Source organism: Eleginops maclovinus, chromosome 22, assembly GCF_036324505.1.
Source record: "Eleginops maclovinus isolate JMC-PN-2008 ecotype Puerto Natales chromosome 22, JC_Emac_rtc_rv5, whole genome shotgun sequence".
Classification (NCBI taxonomy): domain Eukaryota; kingdom Metazoa; phylum Chordata; class Actinopteri; order Perciformes; family Eleginopidae; genus Eleginops; species Eleginops maclovinus.
Genome location: NC_086370.1, coordinates 12,286,425 through 12,310,714, shown reverse-complemented (window position 1 = coordinate 12,310,714; position 24,290 = coordinate 12,286,425). Strand labels below are relative to the sequence as shown.

The window sequence follows — 24,290 nt, the reverse complement described above, 5'->3', positions numbered from 1 at the left end:
AGTGATAGAACTATTAAAGCAAACCTTCATTTTGCTTTTTGTTATTTTTCTGTTTTTTCCACAATGATTCCCAGTGGGTGGGTTTAGATCTAGCTTACACTTTTTCAATATTTTTTGGTGGATTTTTGGGAAATGTTTTGTTTTTTTCCATGTGTTGTTCCATTTAAATTGCTGTCATCGTTCAAAAACTCCTTTCATTACCATCTTATTTTGCAACAGACCATATATACATACCAGTACTAACATATACTCATTGACACCTCTCCATTTTACACATCCCCTAGGTATGTTGTTTCCCTGTCGAGTCACATCGCTGTGCTTTTCTGTTTCTCATTCTCACACAATTGACTCTCCCTGTACTGCCTCATTTAACAAATTGATCCACCTTTCAGTCTATTTTATGATCTGCAAAATTAAGGGCAGGGTTTAGATCCCTATTTGGCTGAATCTACATGACCTCGATACTACATGCCGATACACTACTTTAAAGCATATTGTGCTTAAAATTATTATACAGTTGATTTGATGACTTCCAATGACATAAATGTATTCAGAGCTGCAACTGAAATTAATCCTCGCATTAAATTACTGTTATCTAATGCATAAAGCCTCAAAAGGAAATGAATACTTCACCTGAGGGTTTAACATAATCAAACACCAATTATTCTGTGACTACTCTGAAGCAGGAATTTGATTGTCCAGTCACTTATCACCAAATAATTCATTCTTTTTTCATTTAGGCTACCATTGCTTTGGAAATCATCCTACTGCCTCATCATGATAATCCGCTTTATTTAGCATTTCATGGCTTTTTGACATTTGACCCTTTTAGACAATGAAGATTGAAAGGCTCAATGCTGTTTCTTCTTACCTTCTCTAATCTTTTTGACTTAACTCAAAAGATATCTTGATATCAATTTCACAACTATGATTCTTATCTTTACTTATCTGGAACCAAATGCAAAATGTTATATTCAATTACATCAGACCGCATGCAGAGTTAAAGTCCACTTGCCAAAACCTTGCATTGGCACAAAGGCCTGGACAGTAGGAACAGAGCCCACTCTCGTTCTTTGGCAAAAAAGCATCTTTTTTTCGAGGCACTCGCAGTGAGTGAGCTTTGAGCCACATTCACACATGTGTAAATGACTGTGACCTGCTGAATAAAATCAGCTCACTTTTTTCATTTTCCTCCACCCTTAGGAGTTAACAAGTTAAGATTGATTTCAATTTTTGTATGAAACAGTTGCCTAAAAGACATAATTTGCTCCACTGTTGTCAAGGGAACTAGAAAGTTTGCTGCAGTGCAAGGGAATCCATATCTCAACCCTCCGAACTAACACCCATCCAAATCCATTTTTTTTTTCTCAGACGTTGTCCTTGCATGTTGCCATGTTTTTATGAATTTTTCCTTTGTTTATGGTCTGCTTTGTTTAAACATATTATTGGGTTTTATAGAAATGCATGCGTTATTTCTTAAGGACGAAGTGAAACAGTTAGATGTTTCCCTAATATCTGTTATTTCTATATCATAGCCATGCCTTCACTGTGATCTTTGCATAAATGCTTATTTTGTTGTGAAAAGAAAATCTCTCCTGAACTAAAAAGATCATTTTCAATGCAAATACTTTCCCTGTGATGGTTATACACTTTATTGTGCTACATACAAATTAAATCAACTGAAGAATCAAGCTGTTAATCCTGTATTTATCAAAGATCACATAGAGGTAGTATACATGTACAATAGTTATGTAAATCTTAAAGACCCCACTTCCCCCCAACGTGCCTCATGTTGGCCCCTCCCCATTTGACTCAACCCTGCCAACCTTGCCCCGTACTGTAAGCCCTGCACAAGGACCATATTGCTGCATTTAACTAGTGTCACCCTTCTCCCACACAGGTGAATCAGGTGCAGAGGAGTGGTCCCAGTGGAGCTCATGCTCTGTAACATGCGGTCAAGGGTCGCAGGTGCGAACAAGAACATGTGTCTCACCATACGGAACACACTGCATCGGCCCTTTAAGAGAATCAAGGGTTTGCAATAACACTGCCCCTTGTCCAGGTAGTGTTAGCCGCAGATTCTTGAATATTAATGTTTTGCTCATATGTTGTGTATAGGAAGAAATGTGTTGCTGTGTTTTAACAAACTTTCTCAATGTCTCTATTTAAAAATGTATGATTACTGCAGTTATTATTACTATAATGAATCTAATGTTTTCTTTTCGTTGATGTTATTTTGTGAATGTGTTTTTTCATTATCACGTTTGTGTTTTTCATTTCATTTAACTGTAAAGCGATTCATCAGCATTGTGGTTTAATGACATTTGGTTCTGCATCGCGCTTGGGGAGCAGTAGATTCTGATATGTTGTCAGCTTCATTTCCTTGAAGGTCAGCCGTACATTTTTAAAATAGCTTGGCAGAAATTCTGCAAACGCGCTGGAAGGCATTTCTTCCTCAATCCAGGATGGCAGGGCAGATGAGTCACTGGCAGGCAGGTATCCGCATCAGATGCTTTTCAGACTGGTGGTTGCAGTGCTAATGTTTGTCTGTATGCGGACATCCTGTTGTGCTAAACAAGTCACCAATATCCATTTTTGCTTACAAAGACAAACAGTAGGGATAAAACTCTGTACTCATGTTGAGTTAAGGTATTTGATTGCACCGTTAAAAGGTAGAGCTTCTGAATCTGCACCACAAAGGTAATTATCTTAGGTAATTATGGCTTGTAAATAACTACTGCAAGCTGCATCCTCGGACAAACTGATCCATGATGTACTATACTTCATTTTTAGATGTGTCATGTGTAAAGTGGGAAGTTGGCAGTTGGCAGTTTTCAAAACGGTCACTCTCTAACTGTGCGTGGACATTAAGAGCTAGAAGGAGAATGAGTCATTTCAAAGAGCAGTTGCCTAAATACCAGGTTAGGTGTGACTCCTCTATTGCCATTATTTTTAGCTCAAACTGCATTAAAGTTCCTATTTCTCAAAAGCGACACAGCCCTATCCCAGGTATATGCATTAATTTGCATGAAGAATTATTATTAATTTAAAGACAGAGCTGCCCATTCATTAATATCCTTGATTTATTTTAAGACCAGTAGACATTAGGTCTTTGCTCATGGCTTATTGTGGATCCAGAACTTTCCTTCACAACACTTATCACCTAATAACTGGGCCATAACACTCTGGCTCAAACTTCTCATTTGGAGAAAACAAAAGAGGGATATACTTTTTAACGTTCTGTTTTCTATTTACTGAGGCCTAGTTATAATAATAATAATAATAATAATAATAATAATAATAATAATAATAATAATATTAATAATAACCTAGCTCTCCGATATATCCGATTATAAAGCACTCACTTGACTTTCTAAACTAGTAGACTGGTATCAAATAAATACCACCTGGCACCACATAAACACAGAGTTCATTTCTAATAACCCAGAAGGCAAACAGATCAATTCCCTCTGTTCAAATTGTGAGTAGTATGCCAAGGTGGAAAAATAACTCCACAATAGTCTATACTTAAATAACAAACAAATCACTACCAGTTTAAAAGCAGCCTTACCTTAGAGCCAACGTCGCTGAAAACATCAACATCATGGATGAACAATGGTTCAGGCGCTGCAGGCTGAAATCAGGCGTGTGGTTGGAAATGCTGGGCCTCCATACAGGTTGTGATCCTCCTTGTCAACACAATGCCTCTGCCAAAATATGATAAAAACTTCTACTTTACAATAAATTCCTTTTACCTGAATCATCCCGTTTTTAACCCAACTATTAACCCTCAGATACGTATTTTAATTTTGGATTTAGAATTCTGGAATAGGTTTGCAGAAGAAAACAGTCCAATCACATTGTACTTGTTTACAGTACAGTATACAATGAGTTTTAAACTACAGCACAAAAAACTATACAACAGAAAGACATGGTCAACATTCAGTATTGTGATGTAACTATCTAAATTATTTAAACACATACTGGCTGGTTTCATATAAACACTGCACACTAAGTGCAAACAGCAATATCAGGAATAAAACAGAGCATTGAGTCCATTGTGTCATGGGTGGTGTACTTTCAAAACGAGAAGTCTTACTTTCATTTACTTAAGTTGATTCTAATAATTGGGTTTTTATTAACTTTTGATCTCATCAGTCAATGTGAAAACTGCTGTATCTTGTGACCAATAACAAAGGCCAGGATACCACAAGAACACTACATAAATCGCTAGCTAATTTAAAATTGATAGGTACTAGATATATAGTTCCCTCAATGCCATTAAATCTCACTGCCACCAAAAAACAGATTAAAAAGACATACCTTTAAATTCGGGTGCGATGTTCTCTTATGCAAATGATTTTTCTCAGCTTGTTAAACCAGCAAAGTGTCATAAACACAACACGCCAATTTACCGAGCATGCACAGACTCAATTGTAACGCGCCGTCCTTATCTACAGGAAGTTGATGCAGCCGCAGATTTATTTTCAAAATAAAACTACCCTAGCTTTGCTAATACCACTGAAGTGTGTCACTCAAATGTAAAGGTACAGTTTCTTTTGATTTGAAATGTGTTTATGGCGACAGTGGACTTATTGTTGCTTGGAGGAGATCTCTTTCAGGCTTGGGCTGTTGGTTGATTATGCCTTTGTTATGGGTTGTGTTGAGATGAAGCCTGGTAAATGGATCAAATAACGTCAGAATTACCATGTAAACGTAGCAAAGCTTGAACATGCAAGAACATGACATCATTTGAATGTGTTGTTTAATCTATTGTAATTAATTCAATTATTAATCGTTTCTTTTTTTAGTCATACTGCTACTTATAAGCTAACTTGGTTTCAGCATGCAGAATGTCATCTAGGTACCTAGAATAAACAGAGGCAACATAAGCAGTGTTAACTTCCATTGAAACAGGCAAAAATGGCAGGTGACTTAAAAAACTATCAGAAGAAAACACTGACAGTTTCAAACTATTACAATAATGCAACTTGATTTCATAAAAAGAGAAAGGGGGGAGTGTTTAAGTGCTTTCAAACTATTTAAGACTGAAATAGGTCCTTTTTTAAATTATTTGCCAGTAAAGTTCAGCACCAGGGGAACGCTAACAAGTTAAATCCTTAAAATCTCACTGGAGGGATATGAATGAAATCAACTAAATCCCAATTTACCTAAAATTAATGAAAGCATTCTTGGCAAACCATTTACTCTGCCACCAATTTGTGCTGGTCCAAGGATTTCACCTCTTACAGCACAGTAAAAATGCTCATGGCCGCCCCAGTAAATTATGGCTGCAGTTAAGAAAAAAAAAAAAATAGGAAGCGAAATCCTATTCCATCACTGATACAGAAGCTTTGTTGACATCCTGCTTTGAACTTGAAATTGTCAAAGTAAATGCTTTGGCCACCAAGGGACACTTAGCTAAGTGCATCAAAGCAGCGCCTAGAGTTAGGGCCTGGGAGAGACAGTAACTCCCCCTTATGGCAGATCATCAGCTTGATCCCGATATCCAACTATTCTACAACCAATCCTGAGGTCCAACAACTATAATGCAGGAACATTAAACCCTACACAAGCTATTTAGTGAGCCCTGTGAAGTGGACAAAGTGGTCCAACACATATTTCCAAAGGTCCTAATCCCCATTTGTAATCAACAGCTATCCTGTGAGAACTGCCAATCTGCTTGTCGTTTGGGAATGCAGTGTGGTTTTGGTTTGATCCAATTTCAGACCCCTGAAAGCTTGTTTCGGATAATTAAATTCTGCACCTTATCCCTGGGATCAAGAAGCCAGCAGATGCTTTTAACAATAAAAATATAGTTTCAAGTTTTACATTTTGAAGTTGTGTTCATTATTTGAAATTGCTGTGTAGCCTACATTTAGCCACACTGCAACTGCCAAGACAAGACAGGAGGTGTCTAACTTCTCTCTGATTCTCAGATGCTCACTTTTTGCACTCCACAGAAAAACTTTAAGCCAATAGCAAATATCCTCTGCAGTTCTATAAAGACTCACCATCTGTCAACTAGAACCAAGTTAAACTAATATGCAAACCGAAAACAAGAGCAGCGAGGCCTTTTGCCTGATATTGTTTAAAATTATATTAAAATAATATTTTAAAAAGCAATCATTTCAATATATGTATTTTAATAAGAAGTCAAGGAAAACCACACATTTCATTACATTGTGTTAAGTAATGTAAATCCAGAAAATGAATCTCAAACATGGAAAAATTATCCTTTTAAATTATAGTTTGGGGAAATTTAAATGATTTACAAAAAAACCCCACTAAATGTCACATTACATTTTGAATTACTTTCATTTAGACAACAGTATAGGCTCTGAAACATTAACATCTAATTTGCTCATGTGAAAACATCTGATAAGGATACACCATATGAAGCATATCAATAACCACTTTCCCCTTGGATTTGGGCCGTCTGTGATGAAACTGAGTGGCCATTTTATTACAAATTGTAAAATCTTGGCAGTTATTCAGAGGTCTGGAACCAGGTTACGCGCTGTCTGCTGTGAGCATTACCATGATAAGTATGTTGGTGTAACGACAGATTTGCAGAACCATTGTCAGCCCACATTAACCTGAAGGTTCCCAGCTATTAGATTCCCAGTCAACCAAGATGCTCAACAAACTGTAACGCCTGCTGCTCCGACACCAGCACCTTGAAAATCAGGCTTCCCATGTTAAAAAACGCTGTGTTAAAGATTGACATATTTATCATATTCTTTACCTTTCCTGTGGCTAAAAGCATTGTTAGCGGGATGGCATTTATTATAATGTATTGAATGTATAGAGGTGATTGAAGCTTGCAGCTGAGGCTTTGTAAAGCCCTGCTGTGTCTGTGTGCTCAGTGCTTCATTTGCATTAGTTTTGATTGATTTTATTTCATTTCTTGTGTGCAGTTTTTGTTATGGGTGTGTTTATACTATAGTAGAGACAGAGACATTGATTAGGCCTGACGCCTTTTCTGTGCCCGCAGTACACGGTGTATGGGAGGAGTGGTCACCGTGGAGCCTGTGCTCATTCACATGTGGCCGGGGGCACCGCACTAGGACTAGGATGTGTGCCCCTCCCCAGCATGGAGGCAGGGCCTGTGACGGACCTGAAACCCAGACTAAGCTTTGCAACATAGCCCTATGCCCAGGTATCGTCCATCTGCTGTGTAAATATATTCAAAATAACTATATTTACCATTTTCCCTGAAGGCATCATTATGACAGGTATTGGAGAGTTAAATAGTCTAATTTCAAAAGATCAATTATTGAGAATGGTAGCAGTTTACCTCATACATTTCTATTTATAATCACTAATCAATACAGAACTTCAAAGGTGAGTAAAAAACTGAACAGGAGTCCGGACTGTGGTGCGTTTAAAGTAACAGTTCCTATACTGTAGTGTATACTGTAATGTGGATTAGGAAACCCTGGTGAGAGTCACTACTTTAATACTGACGTCAAAATCACCTACCAACAATTGCCTGTGAATGGTAAGCGGATTAGTAAAGATGATTTTTTTTCTACCCAGTAAATGTTAGCTTTGCTCAGGATAACTTAAAAAAAACACTCAATCCCAGTTGCTTTCCCCCTGCCTGGACAGGGAAAAATGAAGACATCTAACATATATATTCTGCAGTTTGAGCCTTTGGCATTTAATAATCTAAATCTTAACATGAGGAGATTGCACAAAAACACCTTTTATGTGTTATTCTCCTTTTGCCTTTGGCTATGTTGGGAATTATAATGAGAGCAGGAAACAAGTAGTACAATTCTCGAAAAATCTTCAAGTAGTCATGTCAGTTTTTTTTACTGTTTTTTGGCTTCCAATCTGAGAGAGAATAGTGATCTGAATATCTCCTCTCATTTCTGTCTGCCCTCTTTTTCCCTTCACATGGGACATGCTTGTTGGGTTGTGGTTGGTGCCTCAGTGGACGGACAGTGGCAGGAGTGGAGCTCTTGGAGCGATTGCTCGGTGACCTGTGCCAATGGCACTCAGCAGAGGACCAGGCAGTGCTCAGCGGCCGCCCATGGGGGATCTGAGTGTCGCGGTCACTGGGCAGAGAGCAGAGAGTGCCATAATCCTGACTGCACAGGTAAAATCCTGAGCCTCTTAATTCTATATCCGCTTTGATGTCTAAATACAAAATCATTAATTGAAATGGGTGGGGGAAGGAGAGACTAATAACAGCCCGTCCCATATTGTCGTAATCATCATTACAATCAATACTTTCTATCACCTAAAATAATAAATGTCGCCTGATTTTCCTGAAATGTATTACTCTTTCTTTTGCGTACTGAAAGGCTCAGCAGCATCAAGAATCAAGCTATGTCGTAAGAGTCAAGAATAATGTCTAAAACCATGCTCTATCAATTGGATTTGGGAAATCCATTTAGATATACTATGCCTTTCACATAATTCAGGGTTAGCTGTCGGAACTGTCTGTCAACATCATAGATGTATTAGAGGCTTGAATATGTCAGCTTAGCGGTCTCCATCAGGCTTTGAATTGTCTGATCATATGAAGGGCCCGAGCACTCTCATAATCTCCTGATGCAATTTTCACTTTAACAGCCTAAAACAGCTGGCTTTTTTTCTGTGTTTCACTGGTATGTGTGTGGCGAAGATATTCCTCTGAAATATTTGAACCAGTCAACCTTATGCCCTCTTGGACTCTTTAAATATGCTTCTGAATGCGTATTTCCAATTTGTGCTTATGATAATGAAGCAAAAGATGCTGTGGTTTGCCTCACGGTGAGATGATGCATTATACAATTTATTCATTTAATGAGGCCTACCTATTTAGCAATTCTTATTTGTTTGCGAGGTGAGAGATCAAACATTAGTGATACAAAGCCGTCTAAGCCTCCCAATGAACACGTCAGCTTGTGTCCATGACTGCTGGAGGCTTTGCTCTTCTTTCTAAAACAAAAAAAGCCTTCATTACAAACCCAATATGTTTTTCAGAAACAGTCAAAATTATGTTTGACTTTAATTTAGTGTGCTCCAAAGCAACAGACATTCTTTTGAATAAAAACAAAAAACTTAAATATAGGAAAAAAATGGACTAATGACTACAATAGAGGCCTTTGTAGGATTTTAGTCAAAGCTATTTCATTTAGATTTAAAGATTTTCTTCAGGGCTGCTGGCACAATGAGCTCTTTGTTACCCATGAGCATGCATCTGTCTGAGGAATCAGCTGCTCTGAGGTGGAGCCGAGGCTTCACTATCTACACCGATTTGATCAATGTCTTGCGAATATTCTTAGCCAACAGGTCACAATGGTCTCGGTTTTGTCCCTCTTTCGGATACAATCGTGACAAAGGTTAGTTGTAGGACATTAGATGGCCCCGCATGTGTGAAGGAAGGGGTAAGCGGAGGTTAAAATGAGAGTGTGTTTCCTACTCACTGTTCGTTGTACCTTCCCGTTCAGACAAGGGCATGTGATTTACTACATTGCTGAAGGGGAGCATCTGTTTTTTTGTCTAATGCACAATTTAACAGTGTTCATTACAAGGGCATAAAACATGCTGCTGGTTTTGGAAACTTCAGCATAAATACCTTTTAATATTGGCAAAGTGAATGCAACTCACAGAGCAGCTTCTTTAGCCATAAAACACACATTCTCCTGATTATTCAAAGTCATTTTGTGCTTTCTTTGGAATAACAAAATGTATCTGCAAATCAGTAAAATAAAATATAAAGCTTGCACTGCATCAAATACAATTTGTTATGCCACTGATAGTATCTGTTTCTAACAGAGGATGATTTTGTTCCAGCTAACGGTCAGTGGAATCCTTGGGGTCCGTGGAGCGGCTGCTCTAAGTCTTGCGACGGCGGATGGCAGAGGCGAGCGCGGGTGTGTCAGGGGGCAGCAGTGACTGGGCAGCAGTGTGATGGCAACAGAGAAGAAGTCAGAAAGTGCAGTGACCAACGCTGTCCAGGTGAGCCAAAGGATAATAAGACTAAAAGCTGAATGAGAGTGAGGAGATGATTATGTTACATAACAACTACAGATTCTGAAAAGGAGATGCTTCTAAGTGGCTACAGAGGAGGGATGAACAAGTATGGATATCTCCCAATAAATTAAGTCAGATACTGGTGAATTACTGATTAATGACGGTACCATCAAATCTTATTATGAGATTTTCAATTCAAGTTCCCTTTTGAAGTGGAGTCTTTCTCTTGAAGTCACTTAATAATACTATTTACTGAAGTAAATAAAAGAGTATTCCCCAAACACATTTTATTGTTATAATATTATATCATTTATGCACAAATATTGTGATTAAAGAAGAGGGTACATGTATGATTAACAACATTTCTCATGTTCACCAACACTATGCTGCTTTGATCTCCTATATTTCCATACCTCCGTGTATGTCATATGAAGAAAGTGTTGCATCATATTGGAAATACTGGAAAGCTCCTAGAGCAATGTGGTTACATTTGTATCACTTTGTTTTTAAGCGCCATATGAGATTTGTCCGGAGGATTACGCAGTATCAATGGTGTGGAGAAGGACTCCTTCAGGAGAACTGGCCTTTAACAGATGCCCACCCAATGCCACAGGTAAGGACAAGAGAAATTACTTTATTAATTCAGTCTATTGCCACATTTCTAAATGGGATAGTCTTTGTTTACATTATGATTACCTGTCCCGCTAACCCCTGTAGGATGCCATTAAAGTTTGAATACAGTATGTACAGTGTGAAATCAGCCTTTTACTTTAATATAAAGCCGCTGATTGACCATTATTTGACACATTTTCAAGGCTTTGCTGTTTGAATCACTCCAAAAAATGCAAATGTCACAGTAGCATTACCCTGCAATTTTATACTAATTTTAAAGTGTCAGTGTTTGAATACACAATACAATCCTACTGTACCAATAATGCTACATAATGATGCATAACACTCGATTTCTGCTACCATAGAAAGCTTTCCGTCCTATAGAGGTTATTTAGAAGCATATAATGGTTATAGTTGCAAAAATTGGTTGTTTATGGTATTTAAATCACCATTTTGGATGTGTCCCCTATTCGAGGAGAGAGCGCATATCCCTTCATCCCACATCCACATTCAGTGATGTAACTCATCGCTACACCCGTCAGTACGCAGCATGTGCAGCAAATGGATTTTTATTTTTACCGTGATTCTGAGAGCATTGTTGAAGAAAAGCGCACGGAGGTCTGTTTTCAGACATTAGGCAGAAGCTTTAATATGTGCACGGAGGAAGGAGCATTAGAGCAGAGGATGTGAGTTCTCCACTGGGGCGAGACTAACACTCAGCTTAAAAATGAAAAAAAGAAAAGAAAAGAGAGGAGAGGATGAAAGGAATGCATCCTCTGTTTAAGCTGATATGATACAGGGTTGCTTTTGTTCTTGTTGAAGGTCAGTTTGCCAACAAACAGACAACAAGACAATGATGGTTGCTAAAGTTACAGGTTGGGTTGACACGTTGAGCTGTTGTGAACATTTAAACATTGAAGGTGTTCTGAGCTGACATTTCCTCTACAATCATAAAATAGCTAACTGGCAAACTAGATGTAGCTGCAAACACACTGTCATTCACAGATGGCTTACCTGGGGCAAAGTTACACAGAGCAAGATTTAGTAGCCTGACATTGGCTCTCCGGCTCGACATTAGTTTATATGGCTAATAAAATTTGGCACCACAAAGCTGTTTTCGACTCACAGTAATGTCTTTTTGTGTTGCTGTATTTCCTCTCTACGATGTTGATGTAAATTTAACATCTCTGCTGATTAGGAATTTCATTGACATTAAGATCTGGCTTCATGTGCCAGATTTAGGTCAGTGAGTTGGGTTGAAAAATCTGGCAAATTTATAGAGCCAAAATAATGTGGGTTCATTAGTGAGAAGTATCATATTAATATGTGAAGTAATGATATTTAAAAATGCGGGTGTGGACAGTGGACATTAATAATTGATCAATCCCCTTTTATTTCTAAAACGCAACAGAATGTGAATGCTATATCAGGGGTTGCATTGACTAAAAATGTGTGCACGATGTAATGTTGTTTGGATGATCATACAGTAGGTCATACAGTACATTACATCAGACCTTAGTTGATGGAATCTGTACTTCTGTAGGCACAGGATGTGTGCACACCAATTCAAACACACATGGTGTTATATTACTCCACCAGAGAGCCAGGTCCTTTGAAGTCTGAGCAACAGAAGACCAGTATCATGATAAAAGGCTAAAATAACAGAGAGAAGACATTTTTCATGTTTAAGCACAGTGTATCCCAGTGTCAAAGCCGGCACTGACCAGAGGGGGGGAAAAAAACGATGATGGACAATAGTTCAGGTTAGGTCAAGTTTATTTGTAAAGCCATTAATCACAGTTCCCGTGTCAGCGGGTTTCACAAAGCCCACATTATGAACCTGTAAATGAAAACAGCACCTCCCAACCTTTGACTTGTAATTAGATCAAGGTCAAACTCATATAACCCCTAATTAGAACAATTTGAAAAGAAATCAGAACGCCTCACAGACAGATCTCCTCTGCCCACGACGGGGAGACAAGTAGTGACTGCTGAGAGCGGGTAAACAAACATGAAATATTGATCAGCAAAGGCAAAATAACAAAATGTGTGACATAGATGCTGTGAGACGGCTTTGGTGAAGCATCCAAATGTGTTCGGGGGGGCTTCAGCGCCTACTCAGCCGTAGTCACTGTCGTCATCAAGGTCAGCATAAGAACAGCACCCAGGGCAGGGGCGTCAGCCCCGCCACGGTCATCATGGATGACAACTGACACCAAAGGCGAGAAGGAGGGAACATTTGAGAGGATACACACACACCCATATACACACTCCGCAGCTGTATTTGTGCACTTTTGATCACTCAAACAAAGGTTCATACATTGGTACATAGTTTAACCATACATTATTAAATATGCTAATTTATGCTATTTCACATTATTATTTGTTTACTCTACTGACACCGACATGAACCAGAGATTTTTTGTTGTAAACATTTTGCTCTAATTTATAAGCCTCTCTAATTAGAGCCCCAAATCTCAATTATCAATTTAAGTTTGAGTCACCCAACTGAGAGAAGAGCAATTAAAACAACATAACCACATGTTATTAACGACCCCTCCACAGGTTAATGTGGAGAAAGATGATCATGTGTTTAGCAAACACGAGACAACATCATTGAGAGTGATAGAGGCAATTTTATTTATGACATTTAAGTCATTAATTGTATTGATAGTATTGGAAGTAGATGTTTAAATGCATCTTTCTTTCTTAAAGCAAGAGATTTCAGCGTTTCTTTCCGTTAATGGATGATATTCAGCAACATTCCTCCTAGGGAGTGCTTTCAGACACTGCTTTTGTGATACTCCTTTTTCAGTTAACACTTTTTTGGAGGGGATTGTTTGAAAAAGAAACTTTTCTTTAGTAGCTGCAGAGTTGAGGACGCTGTTAAAACAGGATTGTGACAGATCAATGCCTTGGAGAACTGCAGCCTTGATCTTTGATCAAGCTAGTCCTCATTGACCAATATTTACATATTCAACATACTTTACATACATCACTGATGGAACAAGAGATGACAGTTTGGTGCAGAATCACAAAAAAAACCTCACATGGCTCTTCTCTGACCTTTTCTGATCTCACTATGGACATGGATTTAGGCCAGGAGGGATCCAGTGTTTAATACCCTTTATATTTCTTAAATTCATAAAATAAAGTCTCTTTTTTGGTCTTATTTGTTTTAGCATGTCACAAAGGCACTTAAAGGGTGCTTATGGAAATGTTTTATTATATTTTATTTTGTATAGCTTATAAACAACAGCAGTGTTTTAAAAAAAATAATCCTGCTAAAAAACAAACAATGAATAGCCCTAGTCCAGGCATTTCAGTTTTGAATAGTTTTGGCCTTGGGCAATTTATATGCTGGAATCACATCATAATTGCAAAATAATCTTAAAATAAAAACAAACAGCAGGTCCTCAAGCACTTTCTTACCACAGCTTAAGATTCATATGTATTTTTATAAACAATACACCAACAAGAGTTATATCTTTTATTTTAGGAGCTTGACCTCTTCTTACTGCTGTGTGTCATTTTGCCAATTCCCCCTCAGTCTTTCTCCGCTAACAATGAACTTTAGGAATGTCTGAGCCAAAACTGATGTGAATCCCATACTTCCTAGGTAGCAATTTATTATAAAATACTCTCTATTTTTGGAGTATGAGTTCCTTGAAGACAATTTTTTATTTTATTTAACCTTTATTTAACCAGGTAAAAGACCCATTGAGATCGTGATCTCATTTTCAAGGGTGACCTGGCCAAGAAGGCAGCAGCACGTGTCATCAACATACAAGATACAAATACATTACAATAAATAGGGCCACAAGTGAATAAAATAACAGCAAAGTGCAAGAGCAAAGGAATCGATCATAGGAAATAATTAGGAGCAGAGGCACCGTCCAAATATTTGTTGTTGTCGGTCCTTTAGGAACAGGCGGAAGACATTAAAAGATACAAGTTCAGACATTTTTAGTACGGCCTGAAAATTGTTCCAAGTTGATGGGGCAGCAAAACTGAACGCTTTTTTCCCCAATTCCGTCCATTAACTATCGCTGGACCGTAAGGCATACCGGGTTTCTGCTCCTCGTAGGAGTGAACCAAGCCAAGCAGAGCCTTATAGATCATAAGCAACCAGTGAGTTTCTCTGCGAGTGCTCAATGATGGCCAACCAGACTCGGCATAAAGCTTACAGTGATGAGTGAGGCGGCCACAGCCAGTAAAAAACCTCAGTGCACTGTGATAAACAGTGTCCAAAGCTGATATTAATTTGAATAACAATGTGAAAACATTCTACTGTGGGCCAGCACCAGGACTGTAAAAGTGAACAAAAACAGCTCAGGTGGAGCCATCTTTGAGGGAGACGTATGCTCAGTGTGCCGTGTGCTGTGGGCCTCTGCTGCTGCCCTCTGGGCTGTCTCATAGTGCTGCATGGACGCTCCCGGGATATAGCAATGTTTGGTGTGCACTCATGGCATCACCAGGTAGTAGCAGTGGAAAGGGTGGGCGTGGGAGGTGTGGCTTTGATCTCTCTCTGTCTGTGTGTGCTAGTGTGTGAAAGACAGAGAGTGAGAGAACAAGAGATAGCGATGGGATTATGTGAAGCACCGATGCCAGGGGAAATGTTTTGTACTGTGGGAGTTTTTCCTCAGGATGTCAAGCACCTGTGTTGGAGCGGTGGGGTGATGTGTGAAGTGCACTCCACCGGGTCAACAGCAAAGAAGGTGTGATGTTGGACCCCTATGTAGGATATGTACGGCGATGTGGGTGGATGTTGGGTGGTTCTACTATTTTGGGATCACTGTTTAAATTCCTGACAGCTATCATAGCTGAGCTGCAGCATGCTTGAATAAGCCCCTGTAAGTTGTATTAACACAGCACACAATATGTATATATGGAAAGCAAAGCGGCCGGGTCTCATAATATAAACTGGTTCTGTTCAAATGCTGCAGCACTCTCCTTCCAGAAACCTCTCTCTCTCCGTCTTCCTAAAATGTGCTTCAACTTTACTGCAAAATTTAATGGGAGACATCAAATTTTGATGGTGAGTGATGGGCACCAGAAGTGGAGAATAGGGAAAAAGATAAGTCTTTCATGAAAATAATTAATACCTCTGTCTTCCTCTTCCTTTTTTGTCTCCCTCCTTCTCCCAACTCCCTCCACCACTTCCATCTGCCTTTCTTTTGCCTCGCCTTTGGTCTTAATCCCATACCCCCCTCCCTATCCTCATCTCCCCTCTCCTCCCTCCCTCCCACACTCCCTCACTCTGTCTCCTCTCCAAATCTGTCGCTGTCTCCTTCCCCTCTACAGGCACCACTAGTCGACGCTGCTCTTTGGATCACCGTGGTATGGCCTTCTGGGAGCAGCCCAGCTATGCTCGATGCATAACAAATGAATTCAGATACTTGCAGCAATCAGTAGGTGCAAAGTCAGCTTCCTTTCACTGCCTCTGTTTCCAATGCATCATAAATTACCTCCGCGGTGTTTTCCCCCTCCCCCTCCCCCTCATTCCCGTGTGGGGAGCCAAAGATTAACCACTTCAACAGAAGAGTAAATTTAAACACTGATTCTTCCATCTTTTCTGTGGTATAAATAGTCATCCTTGATCCCTTTTAGTGTTTTGATTTAGATTTTCTGGCATGTTCTTATCCATGTTTGTTTTGTTGTTTCAGTTGTGTTGCACTTAAAATAACCAATAGCCATTTTTTATTGGATAATCAAGCGACCTGATCCCATTGTAAGGGAAACTCAGTGACAACTTACTGTGTACTTCTCAATAGTATCACTTTTATTTACCAAAAGAACCTGGTGTGAACTCTATCCCTCTCATCTGTTTTTCATCTCGTGCGACATCTGGATCACAAAGAAAATCTGCTTTTTATTATAGTCTGCCTCCATTTTAAAGAGCTTTATTTAATAACATTTTTGCTATTGTGTGTTTCCCTTTAGTCTGGAAACACAATAGCACTTCCACTAGAATGGGTAATTTGGTAACCCTCTGTCCACAAGATAAAATAATTCACAAGAGCTGAGATAGCACATATAGCCCTGCACCTGTGAACGAGCATTTATGAACATAAACCTTGTGCAATGATGTGAAATGTCATTTCACAGTGCAATTTCTCCCTAAATGTGTGTCTTCTGCTCCAGTTAACCCTTTTATTCATATTGGCTCATTTCAAAACATCCGTGAGGCAGAATACATCCCAGCCTGGCTTAGATATAAGTGTCGCAATAAGGGCCTCAGAGAGTGCAGTCTTTCTTCCTGATTTTTGCACTCCATTTACTCCGAATGGGTAGTTTAGCATTCATCCTGCCAAACCTGCATAGGACACCGATGCCCCAAGTTCTGTGTTCTCCTGTTTTTGGAGGTTCAGGGGCACCTTGCAAAGGGCCAGAGGATGCTGGCAGGGGATGGGATGTCCCAGGTCACGAAGAATCTGCTGGACCTCACCCAGAGGAAGAACTTCTACGCCGGTGACCTGCTGTCTTCTGTGGAGATCCTTCGCAATGTGACAGAGACCTTCAAGAGAGCAAGCTATGCGCCTTCTTCGGATGATGTGCAAGTAAGTGCACAGTGTGATTGTTTGAACACTAAGTGAAACATATATTTATATCCCACTCCTCCTCCATTGTGGAATGGAGGTCCAATGGTATAAGAATAATGTTTCAGCGTATTCTATATATGGGGGAAAACAATGTTTCGTAACATGTCTGATATAGCACAAATGCTGAAGAACGCTCACCATGGCTCTATTGTATCAAAAGATCTCCCTCCCCGTCCTAAGCTGTTTCATCTCATCATGTTGGGGTTGACTGCAGTCTTGATCCTCTTTATGTCAATAGGATGATGGAGATTATAGCTAAAGCTCCACCTCCATCACCAATAACATAGTTTATGTCCTCAGAGCCGTGTCATTTTCAAAGACCCCCTTCTCCAGCCTCTTTGTTTCAATGTCTTTGGCTCGTGCTGTTTGTTAGAGAGAGCTAAACGGGGAAGGAAATAAATGTTACTTGCTCTTTTGGTGGGAACAGCAGAGCATGTTTTGAATATTGCATGTGTTTTAATGAAAAACGCTTTTCTCCATTATGGTATTTTGTAGAGTTTCTAATCCGTCTTTGTTGCTGCACCAAGCTTGTTTTGTTGTTGTTATTCTGCATAGAGATGTAAATAAAAGCGCCGGGAAATTGGAAAGGCAAGATTCTTGCCCATTAGCCATTTTCTGTTTTGGAGTAGAAATGAATTCTGCTTAAATAATGCGAAAGTTGAGTTAGTTATAAGGACCCATATCACAGTGCTGTTTCCACTGATTATAAAGTATTTTCATTAAATTATAGGGGACATTTTTTATATCGCTGAATGTTGGGGGCAGTACTGTAAAAAAGCAATTAGTATCAGTGATATTAGATGCACATTATCAGTATTTGAGTGTCTTTTTAATGTGATAGGATTTAATTGGTTTGGTGCTTGCACTTCAGGTTAAGATGTAGGTAATTGAAAATGTTGAAATATGAATTATGGACCTCCAAAGCGCAGTGATATTTGGACTCCAAAATGTCAGGGATGGTCTTTTTTTCTTTTTCTGCAGCTTTTTCTACAGATTTATCCAGTTTCCACCGATCTGTATGGTCTGCTGGTAATATTCCTGCAGAAATAAAACCCAAATGTGTTTTCCATGGATGGGCAAACATAGGGCCCATTTTCCCACCATAGAAAATCTATGAGATGTGGAAAGCATCCTTTCTCTGGTTATTATGAGGGCTCTATAGTGTGTGTGGGCAGACAGGAGAGCAGTCAGCCAGCCCACCCCCTCCGCGTGTCTCTGAGCTAATGCAGTGTTAAAGTGGGCACATTACCACCAGAGGGAGCATAAGCATTCAAGTAGAAAACAAGATAGCCTGTGTCAAGAGAGAGAGCCACTCCCTCAGGCACACTGTAGACCAGACGAAATAACAAGGCTAAAGATCAGACAGGGGTCCTATTACTACTGCAGGCATGCACCCCCTGCAGCCCCTGCCGCAGAAGAAGACAATCCTCACAGCTGCTCAAACATTCCCTTTCATCTTTCTTTATGACTGCAGCTTCTCTCCTCCAGCATAATGTGTTTGCTGCAAGCTGCAGGTGGTTTGATGTGTATTTGTGTCAGGGCTGATCCACAGGTCCATTTTTTTTTTCTTCTGATGACACCATCATGGCGTCATTGGCAAATTTCCTGGAGCTATTATACCCTGCAGTGACCGTTAGTCCTCTTTGAGTGTGTATATGATTCCATACTGTTTGTATGTCAGGCTTTTATAAAGCATCTTGCAGCAGTGCCTGTAATACGTCTCCGTGGGTATGTGACATATTATTCCATTTCATCATCTCCACAGAACTTCTTTCAAATCATCAGCAACCTCTTGGAGGAGGAAAATAAGGAGAAGTGGGAAGACGCACACAAGGTAAGCACAGAGCTGTACACATAGTAAATAATTCAGGCTGCTGCATGAATGTTTTGTGTCTAAAAAAAAGATTGCTTCTCTGCAGCCGCTTCATCTGAGTAAAAGCAGAGATAAAGTAAAGTCAGGTTTGGGGTACAGAGGATGTTACACTTACACATATCATGGTGAGAGGTCATTTTGCGGCTGTGACATCTGGCCTAATTTAGAAAGCTATTTCCTTAGAGCTCCACTTGGTGGCAGCAACACTGCCACAGAGACTGTCCAACGTTAACACTGCAGGACTCACTCACTCCTGCACACACATTGTTCCACCAAGCTGCTATGGATCACAGCAACCAGTGTGATTACACCATCATTTTTGCAACAGTTTTGATGTGTAATTGCTTCTAAAGTGACACTAATTGCCTTTTCTGTATTTCTATGACATTGTGAGGAAACTCAATCAAATGGAGAAGCAGTAAAATAAAAGCATTGTCTCATATCAAACACAAATTGTGGGAGCAAACGGTAATACAGTAAGGCACTTAGATCAAAAGATGTGTGTACAGAACAGTGCACTTTCTAGCCATGGTGTTTATTCAAAGAGATCTGCTTCTGGCTGCATCCTCTGTCGGCCACATCTTTCAACTTGAGAGGTGGCAAATGTTGTTTTCAAAAACCTGCCTCTGGTGTCTCAGACAACCTGAAATCACGCACATCCAGACTCTGACAGAGATACCATCTGTGATGGACGGCGAGCCTGCAGAGGGCATCTGCTCCGTTGTCACCTTCACTGGTAAATTGACTTAAATTGGGTATATCACCAGCACTGACACATGGCTGAGGGATGTCTCAAAATCACTAGGATCTCTTTTTTGTCTGCGTTTCTCCATGCTTGACTTTAACTTGGATGCAAGGGAGAGCACACAGTTCAAAGTCAATGTCTGCTGTCTCTGCAGGCAGTAATTACATGTGTACTCAATGCAGCTTTAGTTTTGCAGGGCAAAAAGGTAGGTTGTCTGTGAGAAGAGCTCACAAATGAGTAGCTTCGTCAGGAAGAATGCGTCAGAGATGGAGACAGATAGATCAGAGAAAATATAGGAATAGGAAAAGTTGTCTCAGTGATTGAACGCCCAGAAGAGATATGTGTTAATTATTTCTGTCGTTATTAATGTGCCTGTCCGAGGATGGCTCCTGCTTCAGATTCACCAAGAGGACGTTGGCTAAACGACGTTGTCTGATTTCAACAGACAACGACGCTTGGACTTTGCAGCTATCAATTTTTCTCACTTGCTGGCTTGTGGTACATTAATGAGTGTTCTGAGCTCACATTGCACAGCACCCACACACTGCGCGCTGTGGGCATTCAAAACACTCACATGAAACACCTCACTATGAGGTTTTAGTGCTGCAGAGTTGGCTCTGTTCAGAGATCACTATATATTCACCTCCTGTCACTGTTACCATGGCAAGGAAAGGAAGAGCTCTGTCTACAGAACCTCCACTGCAGCCATTTCCCTGCGCTGCCTTCACATCTCAGGGTTGCCATGGAGACCAGCAGAATGAGCATGACTGCACTGTGCGTCAGACATGCCGGAAGGGGCGACGTGATGTGCTTTTCTCCCCCACTATGGCTTTCACTCTGCTGTGTCAGAGGCTCTTAACTTCAGCATCACTGAGCCGCCTGCCTGGCTTAGCAGCAGCACATGTGTTGGCATGTGTGACCACACACACACACACACACACACACACACACACACACACACACACACACACACACACACACACACACACACACACACACACACACACACACACACACACACACACACACACACACACACACACACACACACACAGTGTTACCATCCAGGGGGTAAATACCTGCCTCAGGTGTTTGTTCAAAATTCAAATTGAAGTGTTAATTGCCAAATGCCACTCACAGGCATTTCTAATTGCCTGACATCCCCACTATGTGCTCACACATTTGTTTTGACATAGCTCTTTAACAGACATTTTGAAATATTAAAACAGTATGGATCTGTGCAGCGGCATCAGATGTTGTCATTTATGGCACAGCTTCACAGGACTACAGAAAAGTTTTGTCAATATCGGGGTCAAAGGAATGCAAAACTGCTCTCCACCCCATTGAAGCTTTTTATTACACTCGACCCATCAGAACTTGATCGGAAGCCCTGACAGTGGTCCAATCTTTTGAAGGTCAATTATCAGATTAGTGTGCCTTTGATTTATCGACTCGGAGGAAAGAGCTGACGGGACCAGCAGTGTTACTAGTCGTGGAAGTGAAATCCTGCCTCTGCATTCCCCCACTGAGTGCTGCTGTCCGTGAAGCGTCACATGAACCCTGGCAATCACCCTTGAGCTGGCAGAGCCTTTCAGAAGAGGAGCCAACCAGTAACTGTGTGTGCAAACATGGGGGTTATCGCTCTGGTGCTGATGTCACATGGTTCAATTAGGCTGCATTCAATTCAGGCGTTGCGGTGACAACACCAGTCAGGTATTGCTTTTAATCTGAGGTGGTGGGGTGCCAAAAAAAAGAGAGGCCTGCAGCAAAAGGTTGAAAAAAGTTTTTGATAAGCAGGATAAACACAACCCAACGTCATGCTGTGTTGGCCAATCACGTATCCGGCAAACCAGAGCTGTACACCGCCGCCATGAGGGAGTTCAAAGGCGTTAATTGTCATGCAGTCACTTGGTGCTAAATGGGCCATTTAAGTGACACTCAACATCATCGCATAACCCTGCGCTGACTGCTGTAACGCCTGATTTAATGTGATCTATCTACCCACTACTTTATTTGACCATTTGATCTATGGAGTCATCAGAGGATAATGAAATCTCATAAAAAAAGTCCCAGAACTCAAGATTACATATTTACATTGCTTGGGTATTAAATACGTTTATAAAAAAATACAAAAATCTTCACATTTCACAATATCAGTCACTGTTTTAAACTAAAAATATACTTTTACTACTAATGATGAATAATCAGCTGTGTAAAGGAACTGAGTAGATTTACTCAAGTACTGTACTTAAAAACAATTATCAGATACTTGTACTTCTACTCCACTACAGTTCAGAGGTTAATCGTGTACTTTTACTCCACTACATTTATTTAATAACTTTAGTTACTTTACAGATTTGGATTAATGATGTTAAATAGAATCAACACTTAAATCTGACTTGTGTTACATCTGGAGTAATTCACAAGCTACCCTGCAGTATACACAGCGATTCAAACTAGCTGCACCTTTACCAGCTTTGATAACACTTTAATGATCAATAATTAGAATCAGAACTTAACATATATATCTGCACTATGAGTACTTTTACTTTTGGTACCTAAAGTATATTTTGATGCTTGTACTTTTGTACTTTTACCTGAGTTAGATTTTGAATGCAGGACTTTTACTTGTAACAGAGTATTCTAAACTATGGTACTTCTACTTTGTCTTAAGTACATGATCTGAGTACTTTTCTCCCACCTCTCTGATTAATCAACTATCTACATATGGTGTGATTGTTCTAGATGGTTCAATTTTAATTACATTACATTTTGATACATTTATGTGAAAATACTGTGAAATCTGTTTTAAACCACAATACATTTTAAACAATCTAAGTATCTGTAACACTGTGACCTTTTGCCTATTGCTTTTTCTTCTGTTTTAGTTTTGTTCAGCTAAAATGGCTTTTGAAGTTGAGTTTTTGAATGTTTCTCACAGCGTTTGCATTTAACTATATTCATGAAGTTTATTTACAATATGTTTTTATAACCTGCTTTTATTCGCTGTGTTTTCCATTCTTCTGTTGAGCTACACACTCCTATCTTTCCCCTGATAACAACCGTTGAGATTGAAAATGTCTCCTTGTCTTTCATATCTTGTCCAGATCTATCCCGGAGCAGTGGAGCTCATGCAGGTCATCGAGGAATTCATCCACATCGTTGGGTTGGGCATGAACGATTTCCACAATGCCTATTTGATGACTGGGAACTTGGGTAAGAATCGGCCCACTTCTCCTCCCTGCCCTCAGGCACAGACTTTGTTTTCCTATTTATTTCCGCATGACATGGACACATAATCCCTGCTGACTCCTTGAGTCAATTTCTCCACCATCATTAATTTAGGATAAATGGTGCGTGGTAAGGGTGGGGGAGTAAAATTACTGCTAATCAATAATGTTAATTAAAACTGAGCTTGTGGTCTTAATATGCTGAATTCTTATGGAAACACTTAAAATTCAATCCAATATCGTGAGTGTGCAGTGAAGGAACCTCCACAAGGCAAATTATGTTCTTTAATAGAGCTATAAAGGAAAACATACACAAAGCAATCCTTAAATATACGTTTTGTGATACTTTACTGTTATTTTAGATGTTATTATGTTCTAAATACAATTGTTTTTGTCTTTATTATTCACTTTAGTGTTTTCTAAATCCTTATGCTTTTCTTTTATTGTAGATTTTCTATCCAGCCATAGTTTCAAATGTTTTTTTCCACAATAATCAAAGTATGTTTGTGTCATATTTGGTGGGTTAGTAAGTATGTGTGATGTTGTACTGTACTGCAATTCTAAGAGAGAGACATCGTTAGCAGAGCATAACCTTAAGCAAGTGCCGCTGCTTAAAAAGAGATTGTTTGTCAGCTCATTTAGAGATAAGCAGTCATGCAAAGAAAAATATTGTTGGAGTACCTGATAAAGGGCTATACAATTGGAAGTCAAATTACAGGTTTTTCTTTGCAGCTGCCATGAGCTTGAGAACACTTTTCCTGCGCCACTGATTCTGGACCAGATTATAACTCCCACTCTTTAAGAAGAAAAACTTATTTTAGCAACGTTTCTATTCCCTGATGTTCTGCTGGGTTCCTTTTGCTTCTGTTGCGCAGCCTCTTGGATGATCTGAAGTCTCTATGGCATTTAATTTGTTACTCAGCCATAAATGGTGTCTTACTGTAATGGAATAATAGATCTGCAGTCTTGATTTATTCATGCAAGTGAATGTGAGCATGTACAGCCTTGCAATTGCTCTGAAGGAGCAAGGTTCCTTTTTCATATTCTTCACAATAGCTAAAAGTTGACCCACTTCTAACAAACAGTTGCACTTGGTGGCTCTTTATGGCATATGATTTCCATATGGATGAATAGGTCGCCCAGCCAGAAAAGCATTACACACATGGCACAATGAATGCACACATCAAAATGCCATTACAAAGCATCATGAGCAGCAAATTAAGTAATCAGCACTTGGAAATAAGGCTTGAATGCAT

The 24,290-nt window shown here is 39.7% G+C and overlaps 1 protein-coding gene across 10 annotated transcripts in view; it reads left to right on the top strand.

Moving 5' to 3' along the window:
• Positions 1-24,290, top strand: part of adgrb3 (adhesion G protein-coupled receptor B3) — a 106,151-nt gene that overhangs the window by 42,065 nt on the left and 39,796 nt on the right. For 9 of the 10 annotated variants that reach the window (XM_063875409.1, XM_063875405.1, XM_063875403.1 and 6 more), the window contains 9 exons: positions 1,901-2,062; positions 6,998-7,162; positions 7,943-8,107; positions 9,793-9,957; positions 10,484-10,585; positions 15,889-15,995; positions 16,950-17,144; positions 18,952-19,020; positions 22,912-23,020. In XM_063875409.1, coding sequence (XP_063731479.1) covers positions 1,901-2,062; positions 6,998-7,162; positions 7,943-8,107; positions 9,793-9,957; positions 10,484-10,585; positions 15,889-15,995; positions 16,950-17,144; positions 18,952-19,020; positions 22,912-23,020 — 1,239 coding nt within the window. The remainder of the gene's footprint in view (positions 1-1,900; positions 2,063-6,997; positions 7,163-7,942; positions 8,108-9,792; positions 9,958-10,483; positions 10,586-15,888; positions 15,996-16,949; positions 17,145-18,951; positions 19,021-22,911; positions 23,021-24,290) is intronic. The other variant, XM_063875410.1, reaches the window with a different exon arrangement.